The following is a 12,829-nucleotide window of genomic DNA, read 5'->3' as shown; positions in this document are numbered from 1 at the left end:
GAGGCTCCCTGCAGACCCCGCGGTGCTGGTGGGGAAGGGGGCGGGCTGGCGGGAGCCATCCGCTCTGTGGGGCTCCTGGTATGTTAGTAACAGGAAGGAACGCCCAGGGGATTAGGACAGTCATGGCATTTTGTTGCTAAATTAGACTTCAGAGTGCCCACGCTCCCCACCAGCCCTCCCTCCGTTTCTCTGATTGTCCACACCTTGGGTGGGTGGGGGACATGTGGACCTACGAGGACACACGCCATCTCCCTGGGGCGGCCATAGTACACGTTAGGGCCCACTTGCTGCCGTCCGTCTGTGGGTCGGACAGATGAACGATGATGTGTATCCACCATCACGGCATCACACAGAGCAGCCTCACTGCCCCCTGACCCTCTGTTCTGCCCATTCCCTCCCCCCAGCCCCAGCAAACCGGGTCATTTCACTGCTGCCATAGTTTTGAGTTTTCTAGAATGTCCTAGAGTTGAAATCATATAGCCTGCAGCCTTTTCGGACTGGTTTCTTCCATTTAGTAATGCACGTTTAAAGTTTCTTCACGTCTTCATGGCTCACTTCCTTCTAGCTCTGAATGTTACTCCGTTGTCTGGATGGATCACTTTATCCAGCTCCAAGTTTTAGCAGTTATAGCTAAAACTGCTCTAAACATCCCCTGTGCAAGAACCTGGTGGTAAGGGGCGGGCCCAGGAGGGCTCGTCCTGGGGTGCAGCAACTCTGCGGGAAGGACTGGCTCCTTTCTGTCCTAGGACCTCACGTGTCCCTGCACGTTCTGGGCACATGCACAGGGGCCCTTGGCCAGGAGGACCAGGCTCAGGCTAGCCACCAGAGCTGGTGGGGTCCGAGGAGGGAGCAGGTATGGTGGTCTGCTCCCCACACAGTGCATTGCAGGGAGCCTCTCACCTGACCTGTCACGGTGCGTACCTTCTGCCTGCTTCGCTCCTACCGGGACCCTTGGGCAGGCTCAAGGAAGGAACAGGTGCCTCCATCCTTCCCACCCGATGGCCTGGCTGGGGGCGGGCGGGGGTGCTCCTCAGGGGCTGCACGGGGCACAGCCTGGGGGCTTGGGCCTGCCCCTGAGACAGACCTCCACCTGGTCTGGGTCTCTGTTCCAGCACTGAGAGCCCTTGGCTCACGTGTGGCAGGGAGGCACAGCCTGCAGCCTCTGCATCCAGCCCTGCCAGGTCTCAGTTGGGTTAGTCCTGGACTCCTGTGGATGCCCTCCACCTGGGGCTGCACGGCCATCTCCTCGGTGGTGAGGGCCAGGGTGGGGCCTGTGCCCTCAGAGCTGCTAGAGCAGGGAGGGAGCATTCCCTGCAGAGGGCATCTGTGGGAGGAGGGTGGGGGTGCCCTCTGCAAAGACAGCCCAATGCTTCCTAAAGCTGCTGAGCCACTGAGTTCCCTACGTCACACATGACGGGGCCCTTCTGTCAGCCCTGGAACCTGGGGGCCCCTCTCTTCCCTCCTGCCGAGGGCGTGGGGGCCGTCCTGGGGGTTGTTCAGCACAGGTGAGCCATCCTCTGTCACCTGCATGAGCTCCTTCTCATCTTCACCTTTAAGCGTGGAGTGTGGTCCAGGAGAGACCCCTGTCAGCAACCACTAAGCCCCGCAAAACTACGAGGACGTGTGCATCCGGTTTCTTTCATTGCGGGCAGTGTTTTCAAGGTTCACTCACGTTGCGAGCGTGCGGCCGGTTCTTACGGTTCGCTTTGCACACGACACTTTTTACTTTGTGATGCCCTATTTATTTTGCCGATTGGTTGTTCCACTGTGCATGCCCCCACTAGAACGGGAGCGCCTGGTCCTTCTCTTCGCTGACCCAGGGCAGGCGCTTCCTGCCACCTCCCGAGCCCCCCCCCCCCCCCCCCCCGGACCGGAGATGAGGCACCTCCGCCACCGCCTCCAGCCCCCCGCCCCGTCCCCACAGGGCCCTACTCAAGGTTTCCCCGAGGACTGCGCTCCCTCCCCGCCCCCCCGTATGTCCCAAGTGCTCCCAACTGTGCCAGAACCAGCCCCGGCGCAGAGCAAACGCCTGCTAACACGGATCCGGGAGACTTGCAAAGTCTGAGGAGGCGCTGGTCTGCTCACCAGGACTGCTGCTGCGAGCCTCTAGGCCAGGGGCTCAGCGGGGGCCCTCTGGGGTCCCCCTCGGGAACGCAGGGCCCGCGGCGCTGGCTCCTTAGGGCGGGGGTGCAACCGGGATCCGAGCGTCCGCGCCCGCCCTTCTGAGCACCTGTCGGCACCTGCAGGCTCCGAGGAGCCGCGCGCCGCGCTTCGCCCCGCCCTCGGGCCCTGCATCGCCCCGCCCCGGGCCTAAGCTCCGCCCGGGGGACTTTTGTCCGCGCCCGGTCGCCGTCCGCAGCGCGTTGCACTTCCGCCTTCGCCCACGTGGTCCGGCTCGGGCTCATTCCGCCGCGCCGTGAGTGGGGCCGAGCGGGTGCGCGTCCTTCTGGTTCCAGCGAGAGTGGCCGCGGCCTCCCGCACTCCGAAGGGAGAGCCGGCCGGGCGGGGCGGGAGGGTCGGGCGGGAAGGGCCGGGGAGGACCCGGGGGAGGGCCGGGGCCGGGCGCGCGCCCCCCGCCGCCCCCCGGTCGCGCATGGCGATCCGAGTCGTGCGGGCGGCGGCCGGGGCCGTGAGGAGAGCCTGCGGACCGTGCAGCCCGAGCCTGGGACCGCGTAGCCCGAGCCTGGGACCGCGTCTGCTCCGGTAATGACGGCGCGCTCGCCCGGGCCCGGTCTCCAGCCTGCGCCCCGCCGCGCGCGGCCGCGTCGCTCACGCCGTCCGTGTCTCTGCAGCTTGCCCCCCATGGCCGGGAACGTGGAGGCCCCCGCACCCGTGGGTGCCCGGCCGGAGCGCGACCCGAAGGCCCGGGGTGGCTGGCGGGGCGGGGCCAGGATCTGGGAGGAAACGGAGCAGCAGGCGAAGAAGCTCCGGAGCGCCTCGGACGCGGAGCAGCACAGGAAGCTGCCCAAGCGGAAGATCGTGCTGCTCATGGGCTATTCCGGGAAGGGCTACCACGGCATGCAGGTGTGCGGGGCCGCCGTGTGCCGGGGACAGGCAGGCAGGTCGGGTGAGTCCCCTTGGGCAGGATTTCGGTTGGAATCCAGGCGGCTCTGAGCCCTGCTCCGTCCCTGGGAGATGCCACGCTGGGGGGCTTTCACGGACCTCCCGGGCGTCCAAGGGGCCCCCTCTGCCGCTGACCATCGTGTGGCCACGGGCAAGCGATTGATTCAAGCTCTTCGTGCCCTTTTCTCATCCATAGGCGGGGGGGGGGGGGGGGGGGGCGGCTGGAAGACTCGGTTGTCTTGTTTGTCAGATACATTGAGGGTCAGAGCCTGTGGGCAAGCAGAATTCTCTTTTCTGTGAGAATAGGAGGGCCACCTCCTTGATGTCACAGTCCTGCGGGCCCTGGAGTCTGGTTAGGGCAAGATCTGAGGGGCAGTATTACGGAGCTTCTCGAAGTCATGGGTGTCCTTTCTCAGCATGCATTACTACCAGGAGGTTGTTGTGCAGGCTGGTCGTGTGAACTGAAGGGTTGAGGAAGAGCCAAGGATTCCAAGTCCAGCCCTGGCTGGCAGTGTCCTGGGGTGCGCTTCTCCCTGTGTGTCCAGAGGCCTGCCCCCCTGTGGGGCTAAGACAGGGTGTCCCTCTGCACCCAGCCGCTGCAAACAGATGGGTCTCCAGCAGGAGAGGTGTTGGTTTTCGGATATGACCAGCAGCGTCTCGGGTGATCCCTGCTGTTGGCTGTTTTCACCTGGCTGCCCGGGGTGGGGCGTTTCTAGAGACTGTGGGTACCCTCCGGTAACTGTCCTACCTGCCATGGGTGGGGAGTAACTGCGGTGTCCCTCCAGGGCCACAAGTGTGGACACAGCACACAGGCTCCCTGTGTGGAGCATCGTGGGCCCAGGGCTCCCACCTGTGGGCAGTGACTGAGTGAAAAAAACTGCTTTTCTATTCTTTTCTTCAGAGGAACGTTGGGTCCTCACAATTCAAGACCATCGAAGATGATTTGGTGTCTGCCCTGGTCCGGTCGGGCTGTATTCCTGAAAATCACGGTGAAGATATGAGGAAGATGTCCTTCCAGCGGTGTGCCCGCACCGACAAGGTAGGCACCGTCTCTGCGCCTCCCCCACAGGTTCGAGCAGCGCCTGAAGCTCCTGGACCGCGCTTGTTCTTGACTTCACAGCTTCGCGGCTCCCTTGTCAAGACTCACGGCTGTGAATGACCGGTGCACAAACCAGACGCGCCGAATTGGAAGGAACTGAGAAGTTCTGGAGTGTTTCCAGTCCAGGTGTGGCTGGACCTCAGTGCTCCCTGCTGCTCACACTTGGTTTGCGTCCTTTCTGTTTGTGAATCCTCCTCCCTTGGCCCTGCGGGTGGCATGGTGGCCACAACGTCTGCCTTAGATACAGGCGTCTCAGGCTTGCCAATACCTGTGGGATTGTAACATCAGATTTTCTGAAAGGGGAGAGGAAACAGGTGAAACTGGTTTTAATGGTCGGTTTTATTTGAGTCTGTATTTCCAAGATAGCTTTCTTTCAACATGTGGTCAACATAAGTACAGTTAACACAGTTCCCATTGTGTGTGTGCGTGTGTGCGCATGTGTGTGCGTTTTGGCAGTGTGCTGGGTGCTCCGTGTTCATGGCTCATCACCACCACACTGGCCACATCTGGTGGACTGGGGAGCCTCGGTGGCCTTGGCCCGGTGCTGTCCACTCAGTCCTGAGATTGAGTCCCACTCTGTTGTCTCATTGGCTCACGTGTCTGTCGTGGGCTCAGTCACGGCTGGCATGGCAGCTGTGCTGGGTGGTCTTGTCCTGTCGTGGGACTGGCCTGGGCAGGAGCTCCCTAAGGAGACTGGAGGGGTGCAGGGCGGGTGGGTAGGGCAGAGGGCACAGACCCCAAGCTCTTTGCTGGTAGACGTGAGACGTGTAGTGTGCACCAAGCGTTTTGCCCCTGCTCCGAGACCCTGGCCCTGAGATGCCTCTGTGGCTGCCTGAGGTCACCGCGGGTCTGACACAGACACGGGTAGCTCGGGGTCCTGAGCTGCTGAATAACGCCCCCCAGGGTCCCAAGGTACCCAGATCCCCCGGGCTTGTGCGTCAGGCCGGCGGGACCCTGGAACTGGTGCCGTTGTACAGACGGGAAGACGGAAATGGGGCCGCGGGTTCGTTTCTTGTATGTGATGCGGAAACATTTCAGGGTCCTGGACTCCCTTATGGTTTTCCTCTTCTTTTTAACTTTTGCACTTAGGGTTCTCTGGTTGTTTTCAAGGCAGAAAACAACAGATATTTGCTTGAGCTGACAAAGAGCATCTCAGAGCGTGGTGCTCAATTTCCACTGTTACTAGAGACTGCTTTGTCCGGGTGTGTTTCCTCTTACAATTTGGAGAGCCTGAAGAAACCAAACTTCTGATACTAACATCCCAACACTCGTGCCTCCGGCCCCTGGGATGAATAAATGACGACATCTTGTTGGTTTCTATTTCAGATTTTTTTTTTTTTTTTATAGTTTTAAAAATACTTATTTGTCTTGAGAGCACGCAAGCAGAGGAGGGGCAGAGAGAGAGAGAATCCCAAGCAGGGTCTGCACTGTCAGCACAGAGCCCGATGCGGGGCTCCATCCCAGAAACCCTGAGATCCTGAACTGACCTGAAATCAAGAGTCGGACGTTTAACCAACCGAGCCATCCAGGCGCCCCTGATTTCAGATATTTAAATAAGTACCTTCGTTGAGACACAATTCACTGCTCACAGTTTGGCTACTCAAAGTGTGCGATTCAGTGGACTCGTGCGTTTGCAGAGTGGTGCAGACACCCCTGCAGCTGCTGTCAGGATACTCATCTCCCTGGAAAGGAGCCCACACCCCTTGGCAGTCTCTCCTGCCCCAGCAGTGCGTCCAGAAGGTTCTCATGTCAGCATGTGACTGATACAGAAATGTAACAGTGCGATCTGTTTTCATTCCCTTTTTTTTGTTTGTTTGTTTACTCTGGACTCTTGTCCACTTCCCTGTCCCTGCAAGAGAGCACATGGGGAGGGGCAGAAAGAGGAGACACAGGATCCCAAGCAGGCTCCCCGCTAGTGGCGAGAGTCCAGTGTGGGGCCCAAACTCACAAACCGTGAGGTCATGACCTGAGCCAAAGTCAGACGCTTAATCAACTGAGCCACCCAGGCACCCCTCGTTCCCGTCCTTTTTTTTTCCTTAAGACTTTATTTTATTGTAAGATTTTATTTTGAAGCAATCTCTACCTCTGATCTGGGGCTCGAACTCCCGAACCCAAGATCATGAGTCCCATGTGCTTCCAGCTGAGCCAACCGGGTGCCCCTCCTTCCCCCCCCCCCCCCGTTTGCTTGCTTGCTTGCTTGATTTATTTATTTAAATTTTTTTTTCGAGAGAGAAAGCGAGAGAGCGCACGAGTGGGGGAGGGGCAGTGAGAGAGAGGGAGACAGAATCAGAAGCAGGCTCCGGGTTCTGAGCCGTCGGCACAGCCCGACACGGGGCTCGAACTCCTGAACCTTGAGATCATGACCTGAGCTGAAGTCGGACGCTTAACCAGCCGAGCCACCCAGGCGCCCCCAGTTTCCCGCTTTAAACAGAACCTTTGGAGAGTGAGTTGCAGACATTGTTCACCCCGAAATCCAGCACCCCGGGCACCGCCTCAGTGTACCTGTCGCTCCTGAGAACCCAACACTTACAGGATACCAATACCCGCCTGCATTGGTTTTGTTCCTGATCCGGCACCTAAACCCGGGTTCGTGCCGGCCTGGCCTTTGAGCTCCCTTTCACCTAAAATGCCTCCTGCACCTTCCTGATGTGATGGCGTTTTGATGAATGTCCTCAATCCGGATTTGTCCGATTGTTCTCGTGGCTCAATTCGGATAAAGGTTCTGGACAGGAACGTTACACTTGTTAGAGTTGGTTTCTTCGCGTGTGTTAAGCCTTTCTGGAAAACGTGATGGGTCCACGGGTGCACGCAGCAGCGTGCGGCGAAGCGGGTGATGCTGGTGGACGCCTGGGTGTCTGCACTCGGGTGAGCACCCCAGAGCCCGCCCGCCCCCCAGGAGCACTGTCCCTGCAAGTTCTGCCGCGTTGACTCTCGGTACAGCTTTTCGGTGAAAGTGCAGCATCGGGGGGGGGGGGGGGTGCACATCTGGATCCAGTCATCTCTGCAGCTGGCACCCCTTCCCTGTCCAGTCGGTACCCCCTGCCCCAGTCCCCACAGGGTAACTGCCGTCGTGACTTAGGTGGCGCAGTGGTCCCCCCTTGGTGGTGGAGGACACGCTCCAAGACCCTCGGGTGCCTGAACTGTGCACGGTGTGAGTCTAGCTCTGCCGGTTGCCGTGCGTGTACCCCTGTGATGGAGGGTGCGCCCCGATTCGGCCCAGCGAGGGAGGAGCAGCGGTGGCTCGGGCTCAACCAGAACCGTGCTGGCAGCGCGCCGTCCTGCGAGCTGCGTGAATAACGGGGTCTCACGGCGCCTTGGTGTGCCACGCCGCCCTCCCCGTGGGGAGGGGACACGGGAAGTGCCCTGTGGTGAGGCGAGGGGGCGGATGGCGTGTGCTGGAGCGTGAGCCCCCCGCCCCCGCCACGTGCCCGAGCGAGGGTGCCCGCAGGTGCCTGGAGCAGGTTGGCAGATCTTCCTAGCTTTGCCTCGTGGTCTCCCGACTAAATCGTATCGTCTTCTTCCCCTAGTTTAGGGTCCCATCCGAGGGGGACTGTGTTTCCTACTTGCCTGACGCGGTGCGGGTTTTGTGGGGATTGGAACTCGTTCGTACCGTTTGGGCAGCTGTGCTGCCGGCCCCTTGGTGGGTGCAGCGTCCTTTCCAAAACCGCAGCTTCCGGCCGGCGCCTGACCCCTCTGCTTCCTTTGCAGGGCGTGTCCGCGGCGGGCCAGGTCGTGTCCCTGAAGGTGTGGCTGATCGATGACATTTTGGAGAAGATCAACGGCCACCTTCCACCTCACATTCGGATACTGGGTAAGCGCTGCGCGTGCGGGGCCCTGACGTTTCACCAGGCGTCCCTGTCCTCCTGAAGGCCAGCTGCGCAGACAGACCTGGAACGACCCTTCACGTGCTGCTGCACATGCCTCGCTTTAACCAAACGCTGGACGCGCAAGTCCAGGTTCGGGAAAGTTACAACGGGCGATTATTCCCTTTTATGACAAGCCCGGTGGGGATTTTCAGTCCGATTCTCTGCTCTTCGGTGGCCTGCATGCGCAGTTCACGTTCGCCCTGGTGCTGGGATGGTTGGTGTAGAACTCGCCGTCTGTTTCTCTTTGTCCTGTCTGTTCTGGGTTCCCCTTTTTTTCTGTTTCTTCTTCTGGACTGACATTTTTCATAATTCCATTTAATTAACGATCATCTTGGCTGCCCCGGTAGCTGTAACTTGATGTGGTTCTTCAGTGGTTGCTTTGGGGCTGAGAGCAGCGGTTGTCAGACTCTGTGGACGGCCGGGGCCGCATGGCCCCGGGATCTCGGTCTCGGCCGCACGCGCTCCCTGACTGTACCCGCCCTACTATCCTGCCGGCGCCCAGGCCGAGCGGCCGTTGGTGTCGTCTGTGTTCGAGCCTGCCTTGCCGCTTCCCCTCAGCCCACTTGTCGTGGAGCCCGAAAACCACAGCGGCGTGGCCCTGTCCCTTCCCTGGGCTTGGTGCCGATGGGCGTGTATGGCTCCACCCGGACGTGCCGGCCGCCCTGCGCGCAGCCGGCTAAATGACCTGCCGGTCGAGGTACAATTGCCGAATGACCAGCGGCAGGTTTAAGTATACAGTTGGGAGGTTTTGACGTACCTCACGTCTGCGGAACCTTCTCGGGTGAGACCCGCCCCCCACTGCCGCTCTGCTTCCTGTCGCTGTGGGGTTCTGTCTGTGGAATCAGGCAGCACGCCTGGGGCATGGGCGAGCGCGAGTCTCTTGGGCAAAGCCGCTGCGAGCTGTGGCACAAACCAGACTCTGGGCGTGAGGCGGCCAGCACCCGTCGATTGCCGAGCCCACGTGTGCTAGCGAAGCGGGGCCCTTGTTTGTCATGGGGGGCGGGCGCTCCGTCCCCCAGGAGACGCTCCTGCGGGTGGCGCCTCGTGGAGCCCATCCTCGCCAGGCCTCCCGAGGCCTCGAACAGCGCGCTTCCGTGGGAGGCTCTACGGCACCTTCCACAGATGGGCCCGTTTCGCTAAAACAAACACTGCATCCCATCCGGTCAGCTCAGCGGTCAGCGCTACCTGCGTGGCATCACACACGGGGCAGCCCTGTGCACAGTGCAGCTTGGCGATGCTCGGTGTGGACGACCGTGAATTTGTAACTCAAATTCCCACCGGAGCGGGGCACCTGGGTGGCTCAGTTGGTTGAGTGTCCGACTTCCACTTGGGTCATGATCTCATGGTTCATGGGTTCAAGCCCCAGAGCATCAGGCTCTGTGGGCAGCTCGGAGTCTGGAGCCTGCTTCGGATTCTGGGCCTCCCTCTCTCTGCCCCTCCCCCGCTCATGCTCTGTCTCTGTCTCTCAAAAATCATAAATAAACGTTAAAAGAAAACCTTCCCCCGAGCAGATACAACAGCCACGCAGACACGACCAAGAACGTGCTGGCTCCCCCACGGGACAGGTGTCTCCCACAGACCTGCCCTCCTCGTCTTCAGGGGCTGCCCGCTGCTTCACCCCACGATCGTTCCAGAGCATCCTGGATCCGTTTTTCTGTGGCTGGGCTTTCTAAGTTTTCTCTGTTTGTTTGTTTTTGCTGTTAAACGTGCTGCTGCCTCGGTGTCTTCGCACAGAACCAACCGCTCGTAAGGGGTGGTTTCGGGTCGCGCCACGCTTCCCATCTGCAGTGTTGTGCGTCCTGTGGAGATGAGCCCCCTGCATCTTGACGAGCCCTGGGTTTTAACACATGCCTGTGCTTTTGATGAGTGTGCGTGTGCGTGTGCGTGCGTGGCTGTGAGGTTGCACGCTGGGCGGGTGCAGGCTTGTGCGCGGCAGTCGGGCCGTGTGCGTGCGGTCCAGACGCTTGTCGGTGGGAAGTGTGGTCCTCATTTGCCCCTTCTCCCCTCAAGGACTGAAGAGGGTCACGGGCGGCTTCAACTCCAAGAACAAGTGTGACGCCAGGACCTACCTGTACATGCTGCCCACGTTCGCCTTCGCCCACAAGGACCACGACGTGCAGGACGAGAGCTACCGGCTGAGCGCGGACACGCTGCGGCGGGTGAACGCGCTCCTCGCCTGCTACAAGGGCACGCACAACTTCCACAACTTCACCTCGCAGAAGGGGCCCCGGGAGGCCAGCGCTCGGCGCTACATCCTGGACATGTTCTGCGAGGAGCCTTTCGTGCGGGAGGGCATGGAGTTCGCGGTGATCAAGGTGAAGGGCCAGAGCTTCATGACGCACCAGATCAGGAAGATGGTCGGCCTGGTGGTGGCCGTGATCAAGGGCTACGCCCCCGAGAGCCTGCTGGAACGCAGCTGGGGCGAGGCGAAGGTGGACGTGCCCAAGGCGCCGGGGCTCGGCCTGGTCCTGGAGCGCGTGCACTTCGACAAGTACAACCAGCGCTTTGGCAACGACGGGCTGCATGAGCCGCTGGACTGGACCCAGGAGGAGGCGGGGGTCGCGGCGTTCAAGGAGCAGCACATCTACCCCACCATCATCAGCACCGAGCGCCAGGAGCGGTCCATGGCCCGGTGGCTGGGCACCCTGCCCGTGCATGACTTCGACGCCACCGCCCACGCGGCAGCCGGCCTGGGCGCCAAGGTGGGGTGGGGACCAGGGGCTGGAGGCGGGGGCCCCGGGGCCGCCACAGGCCTTCCCTTTCAGGAGCTCGGCCGAGCTTCTAGCCTGCTCTGCACCGGTGTCCCTGTGTCCATCATGCAGACAAGCAAGCTGAGCCCCGGGGGGGGGGGGGGCGGGGCGGCTCATCCCTGCCAGCTGCATTTAGGAGGGGCGTCTGTTCCAGGCCCTGGAGCTAGTGGGTCTGCGGCTGTAGGTCTCTCCCCTGTGGGGGGAGGGGTCCTGAGCCGGTGTTCTCGGGCCGTCATCTAGGCGTCCACAGAAACACTGCTGCCTGCACGCCTGGGGTTGTAAACTGGTGCACGCGGGTGACGTAGGCAAGGCGAGTGAGCCAGGTGTGGAAAAGCAGGTGTGCAGGTGGGGTCACAAGTGGCAGCGGTGTCTGCGCGGTGATGGGAATCGGTGGACGCTGGCCGGCAGGAACGCCCCTGTTCCGTCTCCCCGCCACCAGAGAGTGCCACTTCGGGTGGGGGGCCGGTGGGCCATCTCCGGGAGAGGGCCACGTTGTGCGGGAGGGTCATGTGAGGAGGGGCGGGGAGGGCCACATCGGGAGAGTCCCAAGTTTTTCCAAGAGAAAGTGGCATTCTGGAATTTTAAGTGAAAATTGCCACTCTAATTTGGCAGGGGGTGGGGGTGGGGTAGGAGGCGGCTCATGCGCAGATCTGATGGGGGGGGGTGCTGGGCCCGCCCTCTGCTCGCCATTGCTGGAACCACCTTTGGCTGCTGGCTGGCTGGACACCTTGAGAGAGACCTTCCACATCCCGTCCCTTGTTCCCCTGGGTCCCCCGCCCCCCAGGCAGGCAGGCGAGGACACGTGTTGGCGCTCCTCCCCGACAGGGCAGGCGGGGGGAGGGGCCCTGGTGTGGTGCGTCCCCACGGACCGCCCCGCCCCATCCCCACTTTTGCTCTTGTTCCGCAGGCACCCAGCCCCCTGGGAGACAGCGACTGAGGCGACGGCCGGCCCACGGGTGCAGGGCCATCCTCGCCGACCCAGGGAGCCGCGCCGCGGCCCCGCAGCCTCAGGGTCCCGAGACCTGCGTCAGGTTGGGTTCCGTCGCCGGCAGGACCTGTCGCGACTCTGTTTCCAGCTCGTGCAGTAACCGCTCACACCTCAGCACGGAAAGACACTATTTTTTTAAAGAAGCAGTTTTCTTATTAAATAAGTACAAACTTTGCCCAAGGCACCCCTTGTTTTATGTTTCTATGTGTTTTGCGTCTGGAGAGGGAGGCAGTGCCGCGTGCTGTAAAGGGACAGAGTATGACGCTGGCCAGCGGAGCCCGGACCCGCGCCGGGCCCTTGGGACGGAGCTGGGCAGTGCGGCGGTGCCAGAGAAGCCGGGCAGGTGGCCCTGACCCCGGAGCCGCCCACCCGGCCTCTGCACACGGCCTTCACCCGGTCACGTCCACCCCAGTGCTGCCCACGCTTCTGCTGGGGGGACTGGGACAGAAGAGGGACAGGGCGGCCCCTCCAGGAGTGTTCCTGGCAAAAGGCCCACCAGTAGCCTTTTCTCTCATTGGTCAAGAGCGCGTCACACAGGCTGGTCTAACTGCGAGGGACACTGGGGGATGCATTTTACCTAGTGGTGTGCAACATGGCACGGAACACAAGTGACCTGTTAGCAAGAAGAGGGGGATCAGGTGACGGGTGGGCAATTGGCAAGTCTGGAACAGTTCGCGTGGCGGAGGGGTGCGTTTTGTATGTGCATGCTTGTGTATGTGCGTGCATACGATGCGTGTGTACCCCTGTGTATGTATGTACAAGTGATTGTGTGCGTGGTGCCTGTGTGTACGTTGAATGTGTGCATGTATATGATGCGTGTGCGCCCCTGTGCGTGCACGTGTGATTGCTTGTGTGTGCGCGTGTGGTGCCCGTGTGCACGTGATGTGTGCCTGCGTGTGATGCGTGTGCACTCCCGTGCATGCACACGTGATTGTGTGCTTGAGTGTGTGCACGTGGCACCCATGTGCCCATGAGATGTGTGCATGCCTGTGATGTGTGGGGTGTGTGCATGGGCATACTTGTGCGCACAGGGGGGCTGGGCAGATATTCTTGAGGTCTTCTT

General features: G+C 61.1%; 1 protein-coding gene across 5 annotated transcripts; it reads left to right on the top strand.

Moving 5' to 3' along the window:
* Nucleotides 1-2,303: 2,303 nt before the first annotated feature.
* On the top strand, nucleotides 2,304-11,950 carry PUS1 (pseudouridine synthase 1). Of its 5 annotated transcripts, none has more exons than XM_043557269.1 (7): nucleotides 2,304-2,416; nucleotides 2,793-3,024; nucleotides 3,965-4,102; nucleotides 7,871-7,973; nucleotides 9,540-9,593; nucleotides 10,039-10,730; nucleotides 11,686-11,950. In XM_043557269.1, exons 2-7 carry the CDS (start codon nucleotides 2,803-2,805, stop codon nucleotides 11,713-11,715), a joined length of 1,239 nt encoding a protein of 412 aa, XP_043413204.1. In that variant the 5' UTR covers nucleotides 2,304-2,416; nucleotides 2,793-2,802; the 3' UTR covers nucleotides 11,716-11,950. The 5 variants fall into 5 exon arrangements, with proteins under 5 accessions (XP_043413204.1, XP_043413203.1, XP_043413202.1 ...); XM_043557267.1 differs by having other exon boundaries at nucleotides 2,345-2,434; XM_043557265.1 differs by lacking the exon at nucleotides 2,304-2,416 and adding an exon at nucleotides 2,550-2,703.
* The last annotated feature ends 879 nt before the right edge of the window (nucleotides 11,951-12,829 follow it).

Source organism: Prionailurus bengalensis, chromosome D3, assembly GCF_016509475.1.
Source record: "Prionailurus bengalensis isolate Pbe53 chromosome D3, Fcat_Pben_1.1_paternal_pri, whole genome shotgun sequence".
Taxonomy (NCBI): domain Eukaryota; kingdom Metazoa; phylum Chordata; class Mammalia; order Carnivora; family Felidae; genus Prionailurus; species Prionailurus bengalensis.
The sequence above is the reverse complement of the archived record's forward strand: the minus strand, read 5'-3'. Positions and strand labels throughout refer to the sequence as shown.